Source organism: Chlorocebus sabaeus, chromosome 18, assembly GCF_047675955.1.
Source record: "Chlorocebus sabaeus isolate Y175 chromosome 18, mChlSab1.0.hap1, whole genome shotgun sequence".
Taxonomy (NCBI): Eukaryota; Metazoa; Chordata; class Mammalia; order Primates; family Cercopithecidae; genus Chlorocebus; species Chlorocebus sabaeus.
The window spans coordinates 59016026-59031118 of NC_132921.1; the positions used below are offsets into that span (position 1 = coordinate 59016026).

Genomic DNA, 15093 nt, shown 5'->3' on the forward strand with positions numbered 1-15093 from the left:
CCTCCTGAGTAGCTGGGATTATAGGCACCCACCACCACGCTCAGCTAATTTTTGTAGTTTTAGTAGAGACGGGGTTTCACCATGTTGGCCAGGATGATCTCAAACTCCTGACCTCATGATTCGCCCGCCTCAGCCTCCCAAAGTGCTGGGATTATAGGCATGAGCCATTGTGCCCAGCCATGAGTGTCAAGTTTTTAAATAATATCCGAAGGTAGATTGGGGAAAACAATATACGTTTAGATCCCAAGAGGACATGGCTTGTTCATAATGAAAAAGGCTGCCCTTCCATCATAAACGCCGTCAGTTTGTCCAGATTGAGCAAATCCATCCTTCACTAACCTTTGAGTAACTGAAAATTATACAAAACACTAAGATGTTAAAATATCCTTTCATGTTTTTTTCCTAGCTATAAAATTGTGCTATAAACAGAAGATATTAGTATTTCAGATACTAATGTGGTGGGGCTTTAAGGTAGGATGCTGCTCACGTGTTGAAATTTGCTTATTATCAGAAAGCTCACCCCTATCCGGAATCCTTCCTTCCCCAAATCTCACTTCACTATGGGTCCAGACTCCTTGCGTTCTGGACACTGGGAACATCTTCCCTGCGGTTCATCATCTCCACAGAGGAGTCTTCTCACGGGTGACTGAGGAGGACACCAGTGGCTTCCCTCACCCTCACCCAGTCTTCAGCTACGCTGACTCTCTCATAAGACATTAGTCCTTTGGAACTAATACGTTTCCATTTTAGTTTTCTTTCTCTTTTAATCCAAATGACAATTTAAAAGTAGAACACAACTGTATAGATATATTTCAGTCCTGTGTCTACTTAGCTCGGAGGCTGAACACATTGGAGAAGCAAGAATGTACAGATGCAAGAATTGAGGTGAGGACATCCGTATCCTACTAAAATCACTCTGAATACTGGTCCTCCACAGGGGTGAGAGGAGAGGATCAAGGAAGGGTGTCAAAACCCGTGTTGCTTGACAAAGTCCCATAAGAACATGTGAGAAACCCCTCACTGTCAGTTGAGAGTGGCCACGCTGGAAACCATCCTCAGTCCTGCAAACTTGGAGACCCTCCCTTCAGGTTCCTTGTGCTTTACTGTGAATAAACGAATGAACGAATGCTGCAGAAGCCCATGGCCACTCCCATGGCACATGCTCTCCCAGCTCCATTTGCCACCAAATATCTATTAGGCATTTACCATATGCCCAACTATGCTAGGCTCTAGCGATGTGAAGATGGGCTGGTCCCTCGACTTGGAGTACATGTAGTCCTGTGAATAGACATATTCAATATCCCGTGGAAAATAGGACACAAGTGTGCCAGCATCCCACGAGAGCAGGAGGAGGGGCTGCCTGCGAGGGCCACAAAAGGACTGAGCGCAAAAGTGAGGGAAGGGCATTCCAGGCACAGGGGACAGAGCGTGCAGAACCTCAGTCTTACAATAGCATGGCAGTGTGTGGAGGGACTGAAAGCAAAGGGCATGCCCAAGGCAGAAGTGCAAGGGGGCAGGATGCAGCTGGAAAGAGCCCCCAGTACTGTGCTGAGGATCGTGGGCTTTCTTCCATCTGAGCCTCAGAGGAGCACCATGTCAGCTGTGAATTTCATATAAATCATTCTGAAATTCCATTGCAACTGCAGAGGGGAAGATGGGCTCAAGTCGCAGAGAATAAAAGAAGGAAGATAAAGAAAGAAGACAAAGAGAAAAGGGGAGGGAAATGGGAATGGAGAGGAAAATAAGGCGTGACAGGGACAGTAGACAGCAAGGGGAATTGGGGGGAGAGGAGAAAACATGGGGAGAAATTAGGCCAATGAGAAGAGGGAGAGACAGGGGTCTCAACATATAGCAGGAGGCCGTCATTGCAGGTCCCTCTGGACGGTGGCACCCACATCACCTGCTACTCCTGCCCTTGACACTGGACACCTACTGCTGTACTGGCAAAAAGTTGGACTACTTATCTTTTCAAACTTCAGAGTCTACTGTAGAAACGACTTGACTTGAAGATTTGCACCTGGGTGAAGGTCCCTGATGTTAGACATTTACTTTGAACCTTGAGAGGTGGAGGTCAATTTGCAGTGAAATCAGCCAGAAGGCCCATTTGATATTCAAAGGTACTGGATTTCCTCATTACTGTTCTTTGAGAATGAGGGATGCATTCTTGGCTTCCATGCAGGGCACACAATTCAGGGTAGCATCAGCACTCAGGACTTGCCATGTAGCTGTTAGCTGAGCACAGACACGGGCTCAACTCTATATAGTTGTGTGTGTGTGTGTGAGAGTGTGTACACACGTACACATCCCCTACTAGACAGCAAGCCTTGTGAGTGTAGGGATTAGGTCTGATGATTTTAACTCCAGCACTTAGCTGAGTACCTGCCATACTAGCAAATGCTCAGTGAGGATTTCCTGAATGAAGAGTCCCTGGTGGCCACATGGCCATTAGGGACAAGCGAAGACAGAACTACCAAAAAAAAAGAAAATGGGAAAGAAAATCTTGTTTGATTAAAATATGAATTATGACTCTCACGAGTTTTCCTTTCAGTGGGTGACTACAAAAAAAAAACAAAAAACAAAAACCTCCCTTTGTTCTTTGGCAGTTTTCATAACATGGGCTTGACATCTAGCAATGGTTCACCAATAACATACTTATTCTTTTTTTGTTGTTTTTGTTTGTTTGTTCGTTTGTTTTGAGACGGAGTCTCGCTCTGTCACCCAGGCTGGAGTGCAGTGTCGCGATCTTGGCTCACTGCAAGCTCCGCCTCCCAGGTTCACGCCATTCTCCTGCCTCAGTCTCCCAAGCAGCTGGGACTACAGGCACCCACCACCACGCCTGGCCAATTTTTTTTGTATTTTTTAGTAGAGACAGGATTTCACTGTGTTAGCCAGGACGGTCTTGAACTCCTGACCTCATGATTTGCCTGCCTCGGCCTCCCAAAGTGCTTGGATTACAGGTGTGAGCCACCGTGCCCAGCCAACATATTTATTCTTAATTAAAGCGTCTACCTGTGTTACACAAAACATGCAATATCAAACATGAACTATTCTACAGGAATAATAACGAGCTGGAAAACAGTATTTACCAATACCTTTTACTCTTTTTGAACTTATAAGGTTACAGTCCAACAAAATATTCTATCAGGTGGCTCTTCACAACAATTTCCTGTTCTAGCCTGTCCCATCTTGCAGAGGAAGCAGTTCCCTGGGCCAAGGTGAACGAGCTTCATACGGTCTAGGAACTCATACTTGAAACACACTCTAGTTGCATTACACAATGCAAAGAAAATTTGTGCCAGAGGAGTGCATTTCCAAAAGGGCACAACACAACTGAAGTCCTGTATTCCTGGAGTACATTCTCTCTTTTTCACTGTCCATTTTCCTCACTGGGGAGGCCCTGGTTACCAAGAAGAACTCTAATGAAAGGGATGAAAAAAGCAGAATAAAAAAGGTTCTGCTTCAGGATGCATAAGAAAAATTTCCTAAGAAACTAATTTTAGGTAGAAGAATTTTATGAAATATTCCAAAATAAGATAATTTTCCAGTGGATATGTTGTAGTCATCCAAGACAGTCTTGAGGCCATGAGAAAATATAGTCAATACAGGGAACAGGCAGGTGGAGGATGTTCTGAGGACGGGAGGGGCGATCAGCACTCTCTCTTCCCCACAACCTCCCTCACCTGTCTTCTCCAAGCCCCACTCTGTCTTGGCAATAGTGAAGCTTGTGTTGGACTGATTTCTGTTTGTTGTTGTTGTTGTTTTGGTGTGGAGGCGGACGGATTTTTGTTCTTGTTGCCCAGGCTGGAGTGCAGTGGCACAATCTCGGCTCAGTGCAACCTCTGCCTCCGGGATTCAAGCAATTCTCCTGCCTCAGTCTCCCGAGTAGCTGGGATTACAGGCACCTGCCACCACGCCCAGCTAATGTTGGACTGATTTCTTACGAGCCTTAAGCCCTCCTCAAATCCCCTTCTCCCTGGCTGCTTTCTTGAGTTACTGGTCATCCGACTGCAACAAGCCCCACTCCTATAACTTCCTGCCACCCCAACAAAATTGGGACCCAAAGTAATGGCTTGGATTAGTTATGTCCTGGCAAGAATTAACTTCCAAAGTCCACCCATTACTATCATTTCATGAAGGAGAGATTTAGAAGCTAAAGTGTAACTTAATTGCTCAGATAGCAGCACCCGTTTAATGGTGCATGTTAAAATGGAGGAAAAAATGAAATGTAAAATAATTCAGCCTGATAATGGAGCCTCGTGTATTCACACAGTGACCTCTATTTAGGGTTTGGCAGGAGATGTGATGTTGATGTCTTCGGGCATAGTAGAGGGGAATGGAGGAGAAACAGATTGCCTGCTGATAGCATTAAAGTGTCAATTTACTCACAACACATATGCCTGAGCCATCCTGGCATCGATTTGAATGTCCGTTGCAATTGCAGGGAACACACCGTCCGGTATACAAGCCTTTGTGATCCCGATAATATCCAGGGCTACAACCCTATTTTTCAAACAAAGTGTTTAATCAGTACAAAGAAAGAAAACAATTACTATCCAAAGCATGTGACACCTCTCACTGTGAAGCATTCACATCATTTTTATTTTTTAGAGACAGGGTCTCACTATGCTGCCCAGGCTGGAGTGTAGTGACTATTCACAGGTGTGATCACAGCGCACTAGAGTCTCAGGCTCCTGGGCTCAAGCAATCCTCCTGCCTCAGCCTCCAACGTAGCTGGAACCACAGGCACATGCACCACTGAGCCCAGCTGAACCATTCGTTTTTCAAACCTTCTTTCCTTCAGTCAGTGTGAATATTTTTAATTTCAACCACCTGTCACGTCCACTTGTTTTTCTCTCAAGCTGTTTGGTTTTCATGCCCTGGTGGGAGTGTGAGATGCATGGTGGGGAAATGAGGGGTAGGGCACACGTGGAGGTGGGGGGTGAGAAGGGGTTCCTCTCTTCTCACAACAACTGTTTTGAGGACAGGTGGAGAAGGTGGAAATTGTCGAATAAAGAGAACCGTCCTTAGAGGGGAGGACATCTAGGCAAATCATTTCAAGTCCAAATTATCTTTGGGTAGCCATTTTCTTTCCCAAGTGTGGGTTTGGGCTGGTGGCGGGGCAGTATAGGAGGAGGAGTGGGCTGGGGGGAAAAGGAGTCTTAACTGAGATTTAGACAATCATGCCACAATTAGGGGAGTCACTTCATTGCCACTCACTGGTCCATGGGCAACAGAGAAGCCGCGGAGTGAAGTGTGCATGAGGTTCCCATACAGGACTGCTCACGAACATCTGGTCCACACTGAACACACAGAGGCTCAGCCTGAGGGACTCTCCTTGGGTTGGTCTTGTTTCCTCATTCAATCTTGATTTGACTATTTCTATCCCCTGTATATTATCTCTCTCCAGTATAATACAGTTACGTATTTTCATCTGGATGAAAAGAATTATAATTTTCTTTTCATGAACTAATATTTTTTTAAAGGATTCTAGTTAAGAATTCCTCCAATAGAAAAAAAAAAAAAAAAGCAATTCTTCTTATACCAGTCATTAAAATTATTTACATTTCTGTCTTTAAAGGAAATTATAGACATTGTCCTTTATTTTGGCAGAGCAAATCAGTGCACAGATTAAAATCAGATATTGGCTGGTTGTGGTGGCTCAAGCCTGTAATCCCAGCACTTTGGGAGGCTGAGGCGGGTGGATCACTTGAACCCAGGAGTTCGAGACCAGCCTGGGCAACATGGCGAAACCTCATCTCTACCAAAAAATACAATTAGTCGGGCGTGGTGGCACATGCCTATAGTCCCAGCTACTAGGGAGGCTGAGGTGGGAGGATTGCTCGAGTCTGGGAGGTGGAGGTTGCAGTGAGCCACGATTGTGCCACCACACTCCAGCCTGGGCAACAAGAGTGAAACCCGGTCTAATAAATAAATAAATACCGAAATCAGATATTGTCCCTAATTTGTTTCTCTGATCTCCTATATATCCTATCTTGAAAGCATCAGGAAAATGATTTCAAGATAAAGGATAGCCTTTTATTAAATCTTCTTTAAATAGCACATATGTCTGTTAAATTCAGAAACTATACTCAAAGGAAATCTTGAAGTGGACAGTCCATTCTTATTCATTCATGGCCATAAAGGTCTCTACCTGGTCCAGTGGAAGAAAGAAAGAAGCCACCTGACAGGAGAGAGAGGCAGAAGCCTCACGTGCTCTGGGAGTACAATCTCCCGGGTGTTGCTACAGCCTCTTCCAAAATTACCAATGAATACAGATCATGCACAATAAGACCACGGTTTCCAATATAATGTTCCTTTAAGCTATTAGGAACCATGTTTAGGGCAAAGAGTATATTGCAAATAAATAGATTATGTTGTTATACGAATAGGCTTGTCTAAAGGAGAATCAAAGTATGAAAGGAATGTTCTTTTGCTGAAAGCACAACTGAGATTTACATGTGAACGAAAGGCAGCCAATGATGGTGTCACTGTATCTATTATACAATCTGTCCTAGTAAGTGGCAAGTAACTTATAATTATCGGTGTATATCACATTACCTGCTTACAAAATAATCACATTTGGTAAAGAGCAAGTTATTCAAATAAGCAGACAGATCTGGTTAGTTTATGACAACACGCCTGAGTAGAAGCCTTAATTACACACGCTTTGGGGGAGTATAGTCTATCCTGATTAAAACTAAATCACCCATCTTAATTTGCTTTTGATTACAAGCAGAAAATATGCTCTGCAAGAGTTACATATCATGTGACTCTCTGAGGATTTGTCAGTTACTAAAATAGAATCATTTTTTCACCTCTTAAAAAGCAAGCAAAACCACATTCTACAAAAAAACCAGTTCAAGTATTCAGATTATATTGAACACTCACTTTTAAATGAAAATGAATGTGTTCTAATACATTATTTCAATAAAGGGGTTTTATAACTAGTTAACATGATGATGTTTTATATTAAGTTTTCCAGTAAATTTTGTAATACAAATTATATAAATGATAAGTTTATGTACCTAATCCAGTTTCCAGGGCTATATCTGTAGCCATAGGATCTATTTCTCTGTAAGAATACATGTAGTATCCAGGAAGTTTAAAGAGAGCAGAATTTCTTGATGTTTCCTGCCTGGTAAATGGAAGCATGTCTTTGAGGAATTATGCAAACTTTGATCACTTTTCTTAAGCATTGCATTTCACTCTCTCATTTTTATTCCCCCGTGGGTAAATTTTCTTCCAAGTAGCATTTGGAAAGCTATAGGCATTGGACTCTTTTGTTCTGAGGCTTGGGATGGTTGGTCTCTAAAGGGCATAAAGTTTCATCGTATATTAACATCCCGCAAGCTTTCAAGCTCTTAAGTGTCTCAGCATTTCCAGGTGGGCTGATGTTAACGGGGTTTGAGGTTAATAGCTCGGGAGAGCAATCTGTCAGGCACTGTAATAAACACTGCCAGTCAAGGCGACTGGGAGGCCATCAGCCCCTCCTCAGTCCACCCATTTACTCATTAGTCACCATAACTGTAACTTAAAATGTCACAGAGCTGGAAACTCTTCCCCATCCCACACCAAAACTTAAAAGGATGTTACCTGGCTGGGTCTAAACTCCACATAACTCGCTTGCAGTTGACTTTGACCGGGAGGCTGAAGAAATGGCACCCTTTGCTGCTGTGAACTGTAGCCCAGACATTGCCCCAGGGCTGCCCCAAAGATCCACAGCCATCCCATGCGGCGGGCTGACCGCCTCACTGCTGGAGGCATCCTGGTTCCTGGGCGTCCGCTGGCTGCGCACGAACCTCTGCCTCTTCCTCTTATACCTGCGCTTCCTGCTCAGTGCCCGGGCCTGCCTGACTCAGGTAAGGAAGGCTGTCTGCGGCAAGCGCCCCACCTTTAAACTTCACACATGAGTCAGCCTGTGCCAGAGTGCACATAACAGTCCCGCAGGTAAGTGCACCGCTCTGTAATTCCTGTGAGGTGGGGCAGGTATCACCTTCCACCCACCTCACCCTGCAGACGCCCTAAATCACAGGCTGAGTCACGGGCAGGGAACACGCCCTGGGTAGGAGGGTAGAAATCCAGAGTCCCTCTCTTTCCCTCAGGCTATCAATTTTAATCAGGCTAGAAAAGAGATGGAGGAAGGGGAAGAATGTAGGCAACCTGTGGGCTAAATATTACAACTTGGGAGTCCCCAGAAGACCACGGCAGGTCAGATTTGTTTTTGCAGGTTTAAAAAGTGGAAACTCGTATGCGCAGATCACCTTGAGGTTTTCGGCTACCAGGGGGCGAGGAAAGAAAGTGGAAGGTTTTGTTAAGCCTACGTACTTATGGATGTATGGAATACACAGAATGACGGGGTTTGCTACTTTTACTATTCGTGCTAACATTGTGCTTTCTCCCTGATCTTTAAGAAAATACATATTTATAGCCAGAGAAATTAAATAATTTCATTGTATGGCACATTTTAATCATCTGAAGACAGCTCTGGTTGACTGGACCTCAAACAATGAGAGTCCTGCTGCAAGCCAGAACATAATGTCCTCTAAGAAATTCAGGATATTCTCTGGAATTCAACTCTACTGGGGGGTTGAGAGTGGGGTGGAGGGAGGCTTCGGATTAGAGAAAGGTATAAGGTCAGTTATTGGGAAAGCAGGGGCTCAAATACTAACTGGTGAGCTCCTTCATTTTAAAAATATTTTGTTTTAAAAATTGATAAATAATAATGATAAATACTTATGGAGTACATAGTGATGGTGTGACACATACAATGTTTAGTGGTCAGATAAGGCAATTAGCATATCCATCAGCTCAAACATTGATCATTTCTTTGTGTCGGGAACAGTCAATACCCTCCTTCTAGCTATTTGAAACTACAGTATATTATTTTCCTACTCTGGATTTCTCTAACCCTCAGCATCTATTGAACTCCTGTAGATTTCCTATGAATTCTGAGACACTGATGATGTCTTTTTCACATTTAATTCCTGAAGGGAGTCTAGGTAAGATATAAGATAAGCCCTGCAGAAACTTGAACAGAGAAACAATAGACAGAGGGCCCCAAACCAACCCACAGTGCTGGACCGCAGCCAAAAACAACAGCCACAGGAGTTCCCTACCGGAATGTTGTGGATGGGAAAACTTCCTACCTGACAAGAGTCGCCAGCGTAGGCAGGGGGGCAGGCACACATTTCCACAGCATATGCTATGCGTCCACTTCCTGTGTCAGAGGCTTCCTCTAGCCCCACCTCACTCAGGGTGAGCCTTTGAGTCTCTGTGAAGTAGAGGCCTTGGATGCGCATATCTGCCAGTCTAGACAGCACTGTCATCAGCTCCTCCCTAGACACCGGGGCACGGCTGCTGGCATGTCTGAAGTTTCCCTACACATGGAAACAGAAAGGCAGGGTCTTCCTTAGGCAGGCTCACTTCCAGGGGTTCCTTAGAGGCAGACGCCCCAAATGAATCAAAGAAAAGACACTTAAAATGCATAGGGAGAAATAAGACGGGGAAATACCTGTCTCCTGGAGAATTTACATTTAGAAGTCAGATGTCCTGGGTTATTCCCATGAAGGAAGGGAAAAAAATGAAGGCAGGGAATAAGGGGCAATAAAATGAAATAAAATGCCCAGTGCCATACTTGTCTTTAAATGTGCTTTTGTTTGTGCAAACATAAGGTGAGTGAGAAACAGGGAAGGAAGGCCTATGGAAACCGAGTGAGTCACACAGCTCAGGTCATTCATTAAACGGACACAACGGTGACAGAAAATACAATCTTTTCTTGCACAAACATTTATATTATTTTATTTTAACTTTTATTGTGGTAAAAAACACACAACGTGAAATTTACCATCTTAACCATTTTTAACTGTACAGTATTGTTAACTATAAGCACAGCATTGCATAACAGATCTCTAGAACTTACCCAGCTTGCAAAAGGGAAACCCCGTACCCATTGAACAATTCCCTTTTTCCCCTCCCCAGCCCCTGGCAACCGCTATTCTAATTTCTGTTGCTAAGAATTGACTATTTCAGATAACTCATATAAGTGGAATCATGAAGTATTTGTCCTTTTGTGACTGGCTTATTTCACTTAGCATAAGGTTCTCAAGGTTCATCTATATTGTAGCCTATGATGGAATTTCCTTCTTTTTTAAGGGGGAATAATGTTCCATTGTATAAATCTATATATACCACATTTTTCTTTGTCTATTCATCTGTTGATGGACATTTGGTTGCTTCTTGGCTATTGTGAATAATGCTGCAATGAACATGAATGTGCAAATATCTTGTCAAGATCCTGTTTTTAGTTATTTTAGATATATATCCAGAAGTGGGACTGCTGGAGCATATGGTAATCCTACTTTTAATTTTTTGAGGAACTTCCATAGTGTTTGCACAGTGAATGCACCATTTCACATTCCCACCAAAAGGGTCAAAGTGTCGCAATTTTGCCACACTCTTGTCGACACTTGTTATGTTCAGTTCGGTAATTTTTTTTTTTTTTTTTTTTTTTTTTTGAGACAGAGTCTTGCTCTGTCGCCCAGGCTGGAGTGCAGTGGTGCAATCTCAGCTCACTGCAACCTCTGCCTCCTGGATTCAAGTGATTCTCCTGCCTTAGCCTCCTGAGTAGCTGGGATTACAGACACATGCCACTACACGTGGCTAATTTTTGTATTTTTAGTAGAGACAGGGTTTCACTATGTTGGCCAGGCTGGTCCTCGAACTCCTGACCTCACGATCTGCCTACCTTGGCCTCCCAGAGTGCAGTGATTACACGTCTAAGCCACTGTACCTGACCTAATTTTTTTTTAATGTCTTTTTGGTAGAGATGAGGTTTTGCCATGTTGGCCAGGCTGGTCTCGAACTCCTGACTACAGGTATGTGCCACCACGCCCAGCTAATTTTTTGTATTCTTAGTAGAGACGGGGTTTCACGGTGTTAGCCAGGATGGTCTCGATCTCCTGACCTCGTGATCCGCCCACCTCAGCCTCCCAAAGTGCTAGGATTACAGGCGTGAGCCACCACACCCGGCCTCCAAAAGCCTGCCTTTTTAACCTTTATATTTTGTTGCCCTTGTTGAACTCAGTTTTTACATCTCTTAAATAGGCACAGTAATAGCTAATGTCTTGGGGCTATCGTTATAATTAAGGTAAATTAAATGATACAATATATATAAAGGCGGATCACGAGGTCAGGAGATCGAGACCATCCTGGTGAACACGGTGAAACCCCGTCTCTACTAAAAATACAAAAAACTAGCCGGGCGAGGTGGCGGGCGCCTGTAGTCCCAGCTACTCCGGAGGCTGAGGCAGGAGAATGGCGTAAACCCGGGAGGCGGAGCTTGCAGTGAGCTGAGATCCGGCCACTGCACTCCAGCCTGGGCGACAGAGCCAGACTCCGTCTCAAAAAAAAAAAAAAAAAAAAAAAAAAAGTGTTCAGCACAGTGCCTAGCAAATGGTAGCTATTACTAACATACAAATATGATGCTTATATAATTTTAATTTATATTTTAGCAACTTAAGAAATAATTTACATACAAAAAGATTCCCTCATTTTAAGTGTATAATTTGTAATAAATTTATGGAAGCATGCAATCATCATCATAATGTAATTTTAGAACATTTCTATTACCTTAAAAAGAACCCTTGTGTCAGTTTGTAGTCACTACCCATTCCCACCCTCAAACCCAGGCAACCACTAATCTACATTCTGTCTCTATGCATGTGTCCATGCTGGACAATTTAGATAAATGCCAGCTTAATTTCAACAGTATACAAAAACTTTGTTTCTATTAGTATCATTCCCTCCTCTTCTCTTGTATACTACTATGGTACAAATTGCATCTTTATACATTGTGTGCCATTTCCAGATGGCTGCAAGGCTTTGAGTAATTTCCAGAGTTCTGAAAACGTTGATTCTGACCTTTTTTTCCCCTTTTTGCCAGTTCTCTCATTGCTTTTATGGAGGACAGAATTTTTAGAGATTCTCTATCATTTTACTGATATCACCTGTCTCACATAAATAGAATCATGCAATATGATGTCTTTGGTGTCTTGTAGTAAGTGTCAATATTTTGTTTCTTTTATTGCCAGATAGTATTCCATTGTATAGATGTACCTTTTCAGAAACATTAAAATATGTCTTCAAGTTCAAAGTACTCAAAAAGTTTCACCTAGAGGTACTGGACATATTTAATAATATAAATGGAACACTAGTTTTTAGGAATAGTTGTAACCAAATAAGTATAACAAAATGTTTTATGATCTGATGAGCTTTCCTTTATTTTGCTAATATTACTCTTATTTCTTTCGATATAAAACATTTTCATAGCTTTTCTATTCATTCATCCTAAGCATATGTTGAACATTAAACAGGTCTCAGGCACTGAGGGAGACCTGAGGATGACAGGGAGCTATGTCACAGCATTTACAAGCTCACAGGTTTTTTGTTTGTTTGAGACAGGGTCTCACTCCATTGCCCAGGCTGGAGTGCAGTGGCGTGATCATGGTTCACTGCAGCTTCAACCTCCTGGGCTCAAGCGATCCTCCCACCTCAGCTTCCCAAGTAGCTGAGATTACAGGCACACCCCACCATGCCCATTGAATTTTGCTTTTGTGCAGGTAGAGTTTCGCCATGTTGCCCAGGCTGATTCACGGGGTTTTTAAGATAAGGATAATTAATTGTGAAATGGGAGAGAAAGTATAAAAGGGCTGGACAGATGGAACCAAGAAAGCCACGTGAGCATCAATCACTCCACATTTTATGTAATTCATATTTCGAATCTATACGAGTTGGGTATCTCTTCTCTGAAATGTTTGTGACAGAAGTGATCCAAATTTCAGAATTTTTTTTTTTTTTATTTTGGAACATTTGCATTGTATTTACCCGCTGAGAATTTCTAATCTGAAAATCTGAAAGCTGAAAGGCTCCAATGAGCGTTTCCTTTGAGGGTCATGTTGGTGCTCAAAATATTTTGCATTTTGGAGCATTTTGGATTTTGGATTTTCAGATTAAGGATGCTCAACCTGTATATATAAACTTACATTTATATAAATAGAATCCATATTTTAAAATTCTTAAAATGAGTAAAAATCATGATTGCCTGAAATAATTAAGTCATAAAACAGAAAGGACCATCCCATGGTTGCTCTTCCTTTACCTCGACCACCTGCACTCGCCCGTGATGCAGCCGGTCTGGCCGTGGGGTGTTTGTCTCCTCATAGATGACGGACGTGTGCTGACCCTGTTTAAAGAAAATCATGAATGTGTTAGTGCCTTCACTGGGATCTTTCAAGATGTGTAACTGATCTAAGAAAACATTTCTATGGTCTACATCATATGACATACCTGACTTTAAAAAAATAGCTCAGAATTAACTATTTTTAATAAAAACATTAGTGACATGGAAACAGAATAATTATAGGTGTCTTTTCACAAATGGGAAATCCAGAAAATTGCCTTGGCCAAAAATAGCTTAAAAAGATGGAATTTCCTTTTTTTTTTTTTTTTTGGCAGGGACGGAATCTCACTTCTTGCCCAGGCTGGAGTGAAATGGTACAACTTTGGCTCACTGCAACCTCTGCCACCCGGGTTCAATAGATTCTCCTGCCTTAGCCTCCCTAGTAGCTAGGATTATAGGTGCTCACCACTACACCCTGCTTATTTTTGTATTTTTAATAGTTTCACCACATTGGCCAGGCTGATATCAAACTCCTGACCTCAAGTGATCCACCTGCCTTGGCCTCCCACAGTGCTGGGATTACAGGTGTGGGCCACTGCACCTGGCAGAAAAAAAAAAAAATTTCTTTAACTATGCCTTGCAGTCAATGCAGGAAGTGCTGTTTTCATTACTGCCCACCAAACCAGCCTGTGGTGGGAAGAAAGTGCTTTGGTGGGTGGGTTACTGAGGAGGGCAGGGAGGGCAGAGGGTTGGCCCAAGCAGGGAGCTGCAGGCTGGCCTGTGGAGCAAGAAGTTCCCCTGCTGCCTCCGCCTGTGGGACCCAGCCTCACTCGCTCTCAGCCTCCAGCCCACCACATTATGGTGGCTCACATGTGCATCTTAACAGGGCAGGGTGCAGTGGCCAGCACCCTACTGCATCAGCACCCTACCATCAGCAACCCTACTGCAAAAACACACACATGTCCCAGCTTTTCTGCTGTAGCACCAAACCCTAAAGCGGTTTGGTATTTCATTAGGGCTGGTATTTCAGAAAGAAGGTCATTACCTGGGATCACATATCATTTGAAACTTTAATCTAAGAAACATGCCCTAGAGGCTCTTAATTACAGTGGATTAGAACAAAGCAGCAGGGAAAATGTTTCGTGAGCCTAAATTATTTTCCATGTTTGAAGGTAAAATTAAATAGAAAATTTGGTCATTACCTTTCAGTGAATTCCAATGGTTTGCATAATAAACTTTGGCAGTAAAAAAATAGGCGTGGCCTGAACTACAAGATGCTCTGCGAAAACATGAAACTTAAATACAGCACTGCTGTGACTGGGTTTTTACTGTGTAGCTATTTTTCCTTAGACTATAACTCTAAAATCTTTGCTGCTTTATCTTCAAGACATTCTGCAAAGGTTCCTTGGAGTTTTTAAAACAGTTCAGTAGATTTGCATACCAGTAGAAACCAAACACAACACAGTAGTGCCTGAACACAAATATCTGCCAAGAATATGCTGTGATGAGGTGTGTGTGACTTGCTGGTCCCTGTATACAGTGCATGACATGAGAAAACCCTTCCCAAAGCTATCATTACATCACATTAATCACACCCCATAAACCAGAAATGGAGCCGACTTCAGGCAATGGCACCCTACACTATGTTTAGGGTATTACACCCTGTGTTGTGGGGAATTCAAAGTAGGATGTGATACTACCCTTGCCCTCAAGGAATTTTCTAGACTGCCACACTGGATTGTGTGCCAGGCACATCCTGTGTGGATGTTGTTACTTCCTTTCTCAAAAAACAAACATCCCTTCAATGGTGGGTGGACTACTTGAGGTCAGGAGTTTGAGACCACCCTGGCCAACATGGTGAAACCCCATCTCTACAGAAAACACAAAAATTAGCCGGGCATGGTAGTCCATGCCTG

General features: G+C 43.0%; 1 protein-coding gene across 4 annotated transcripts in view; it reads right to left on the reverse strand.

Annotated features, from left to right (window-relative positions):
• The window catches only part of LAMA3 (laminin subunit alpha 3), a 283212-nt gene that overhangs the window by 86500 nt on the left and 181619 nt on the right, over positions 1-15093 (reverse strand). For 3 of the 4 annotated variants that reach the window (XM_007974442.3, XM_073006417.1, XM_007974441.3), the window contains 3 exons: positions 13157-13240; positions 9147-9377; positions 4387-4500 (listed from right to left, as the gene is read on the reverse strand). In XM_007974442.3, the coding sequence (XP_007972633.3) occupies positions 4387-4500; positions 9147-9377; positions 13157-13240 (429 nt within the window). Of the gene's footprint in view, positions 1-4386; positions 4501-7593; positions 7787-9146; positions 9378-13156; positions 13241-15093 lie in introns of those variants that run through there. The other variant, XM_007974444.3, reaches the window with a different exon arrangement.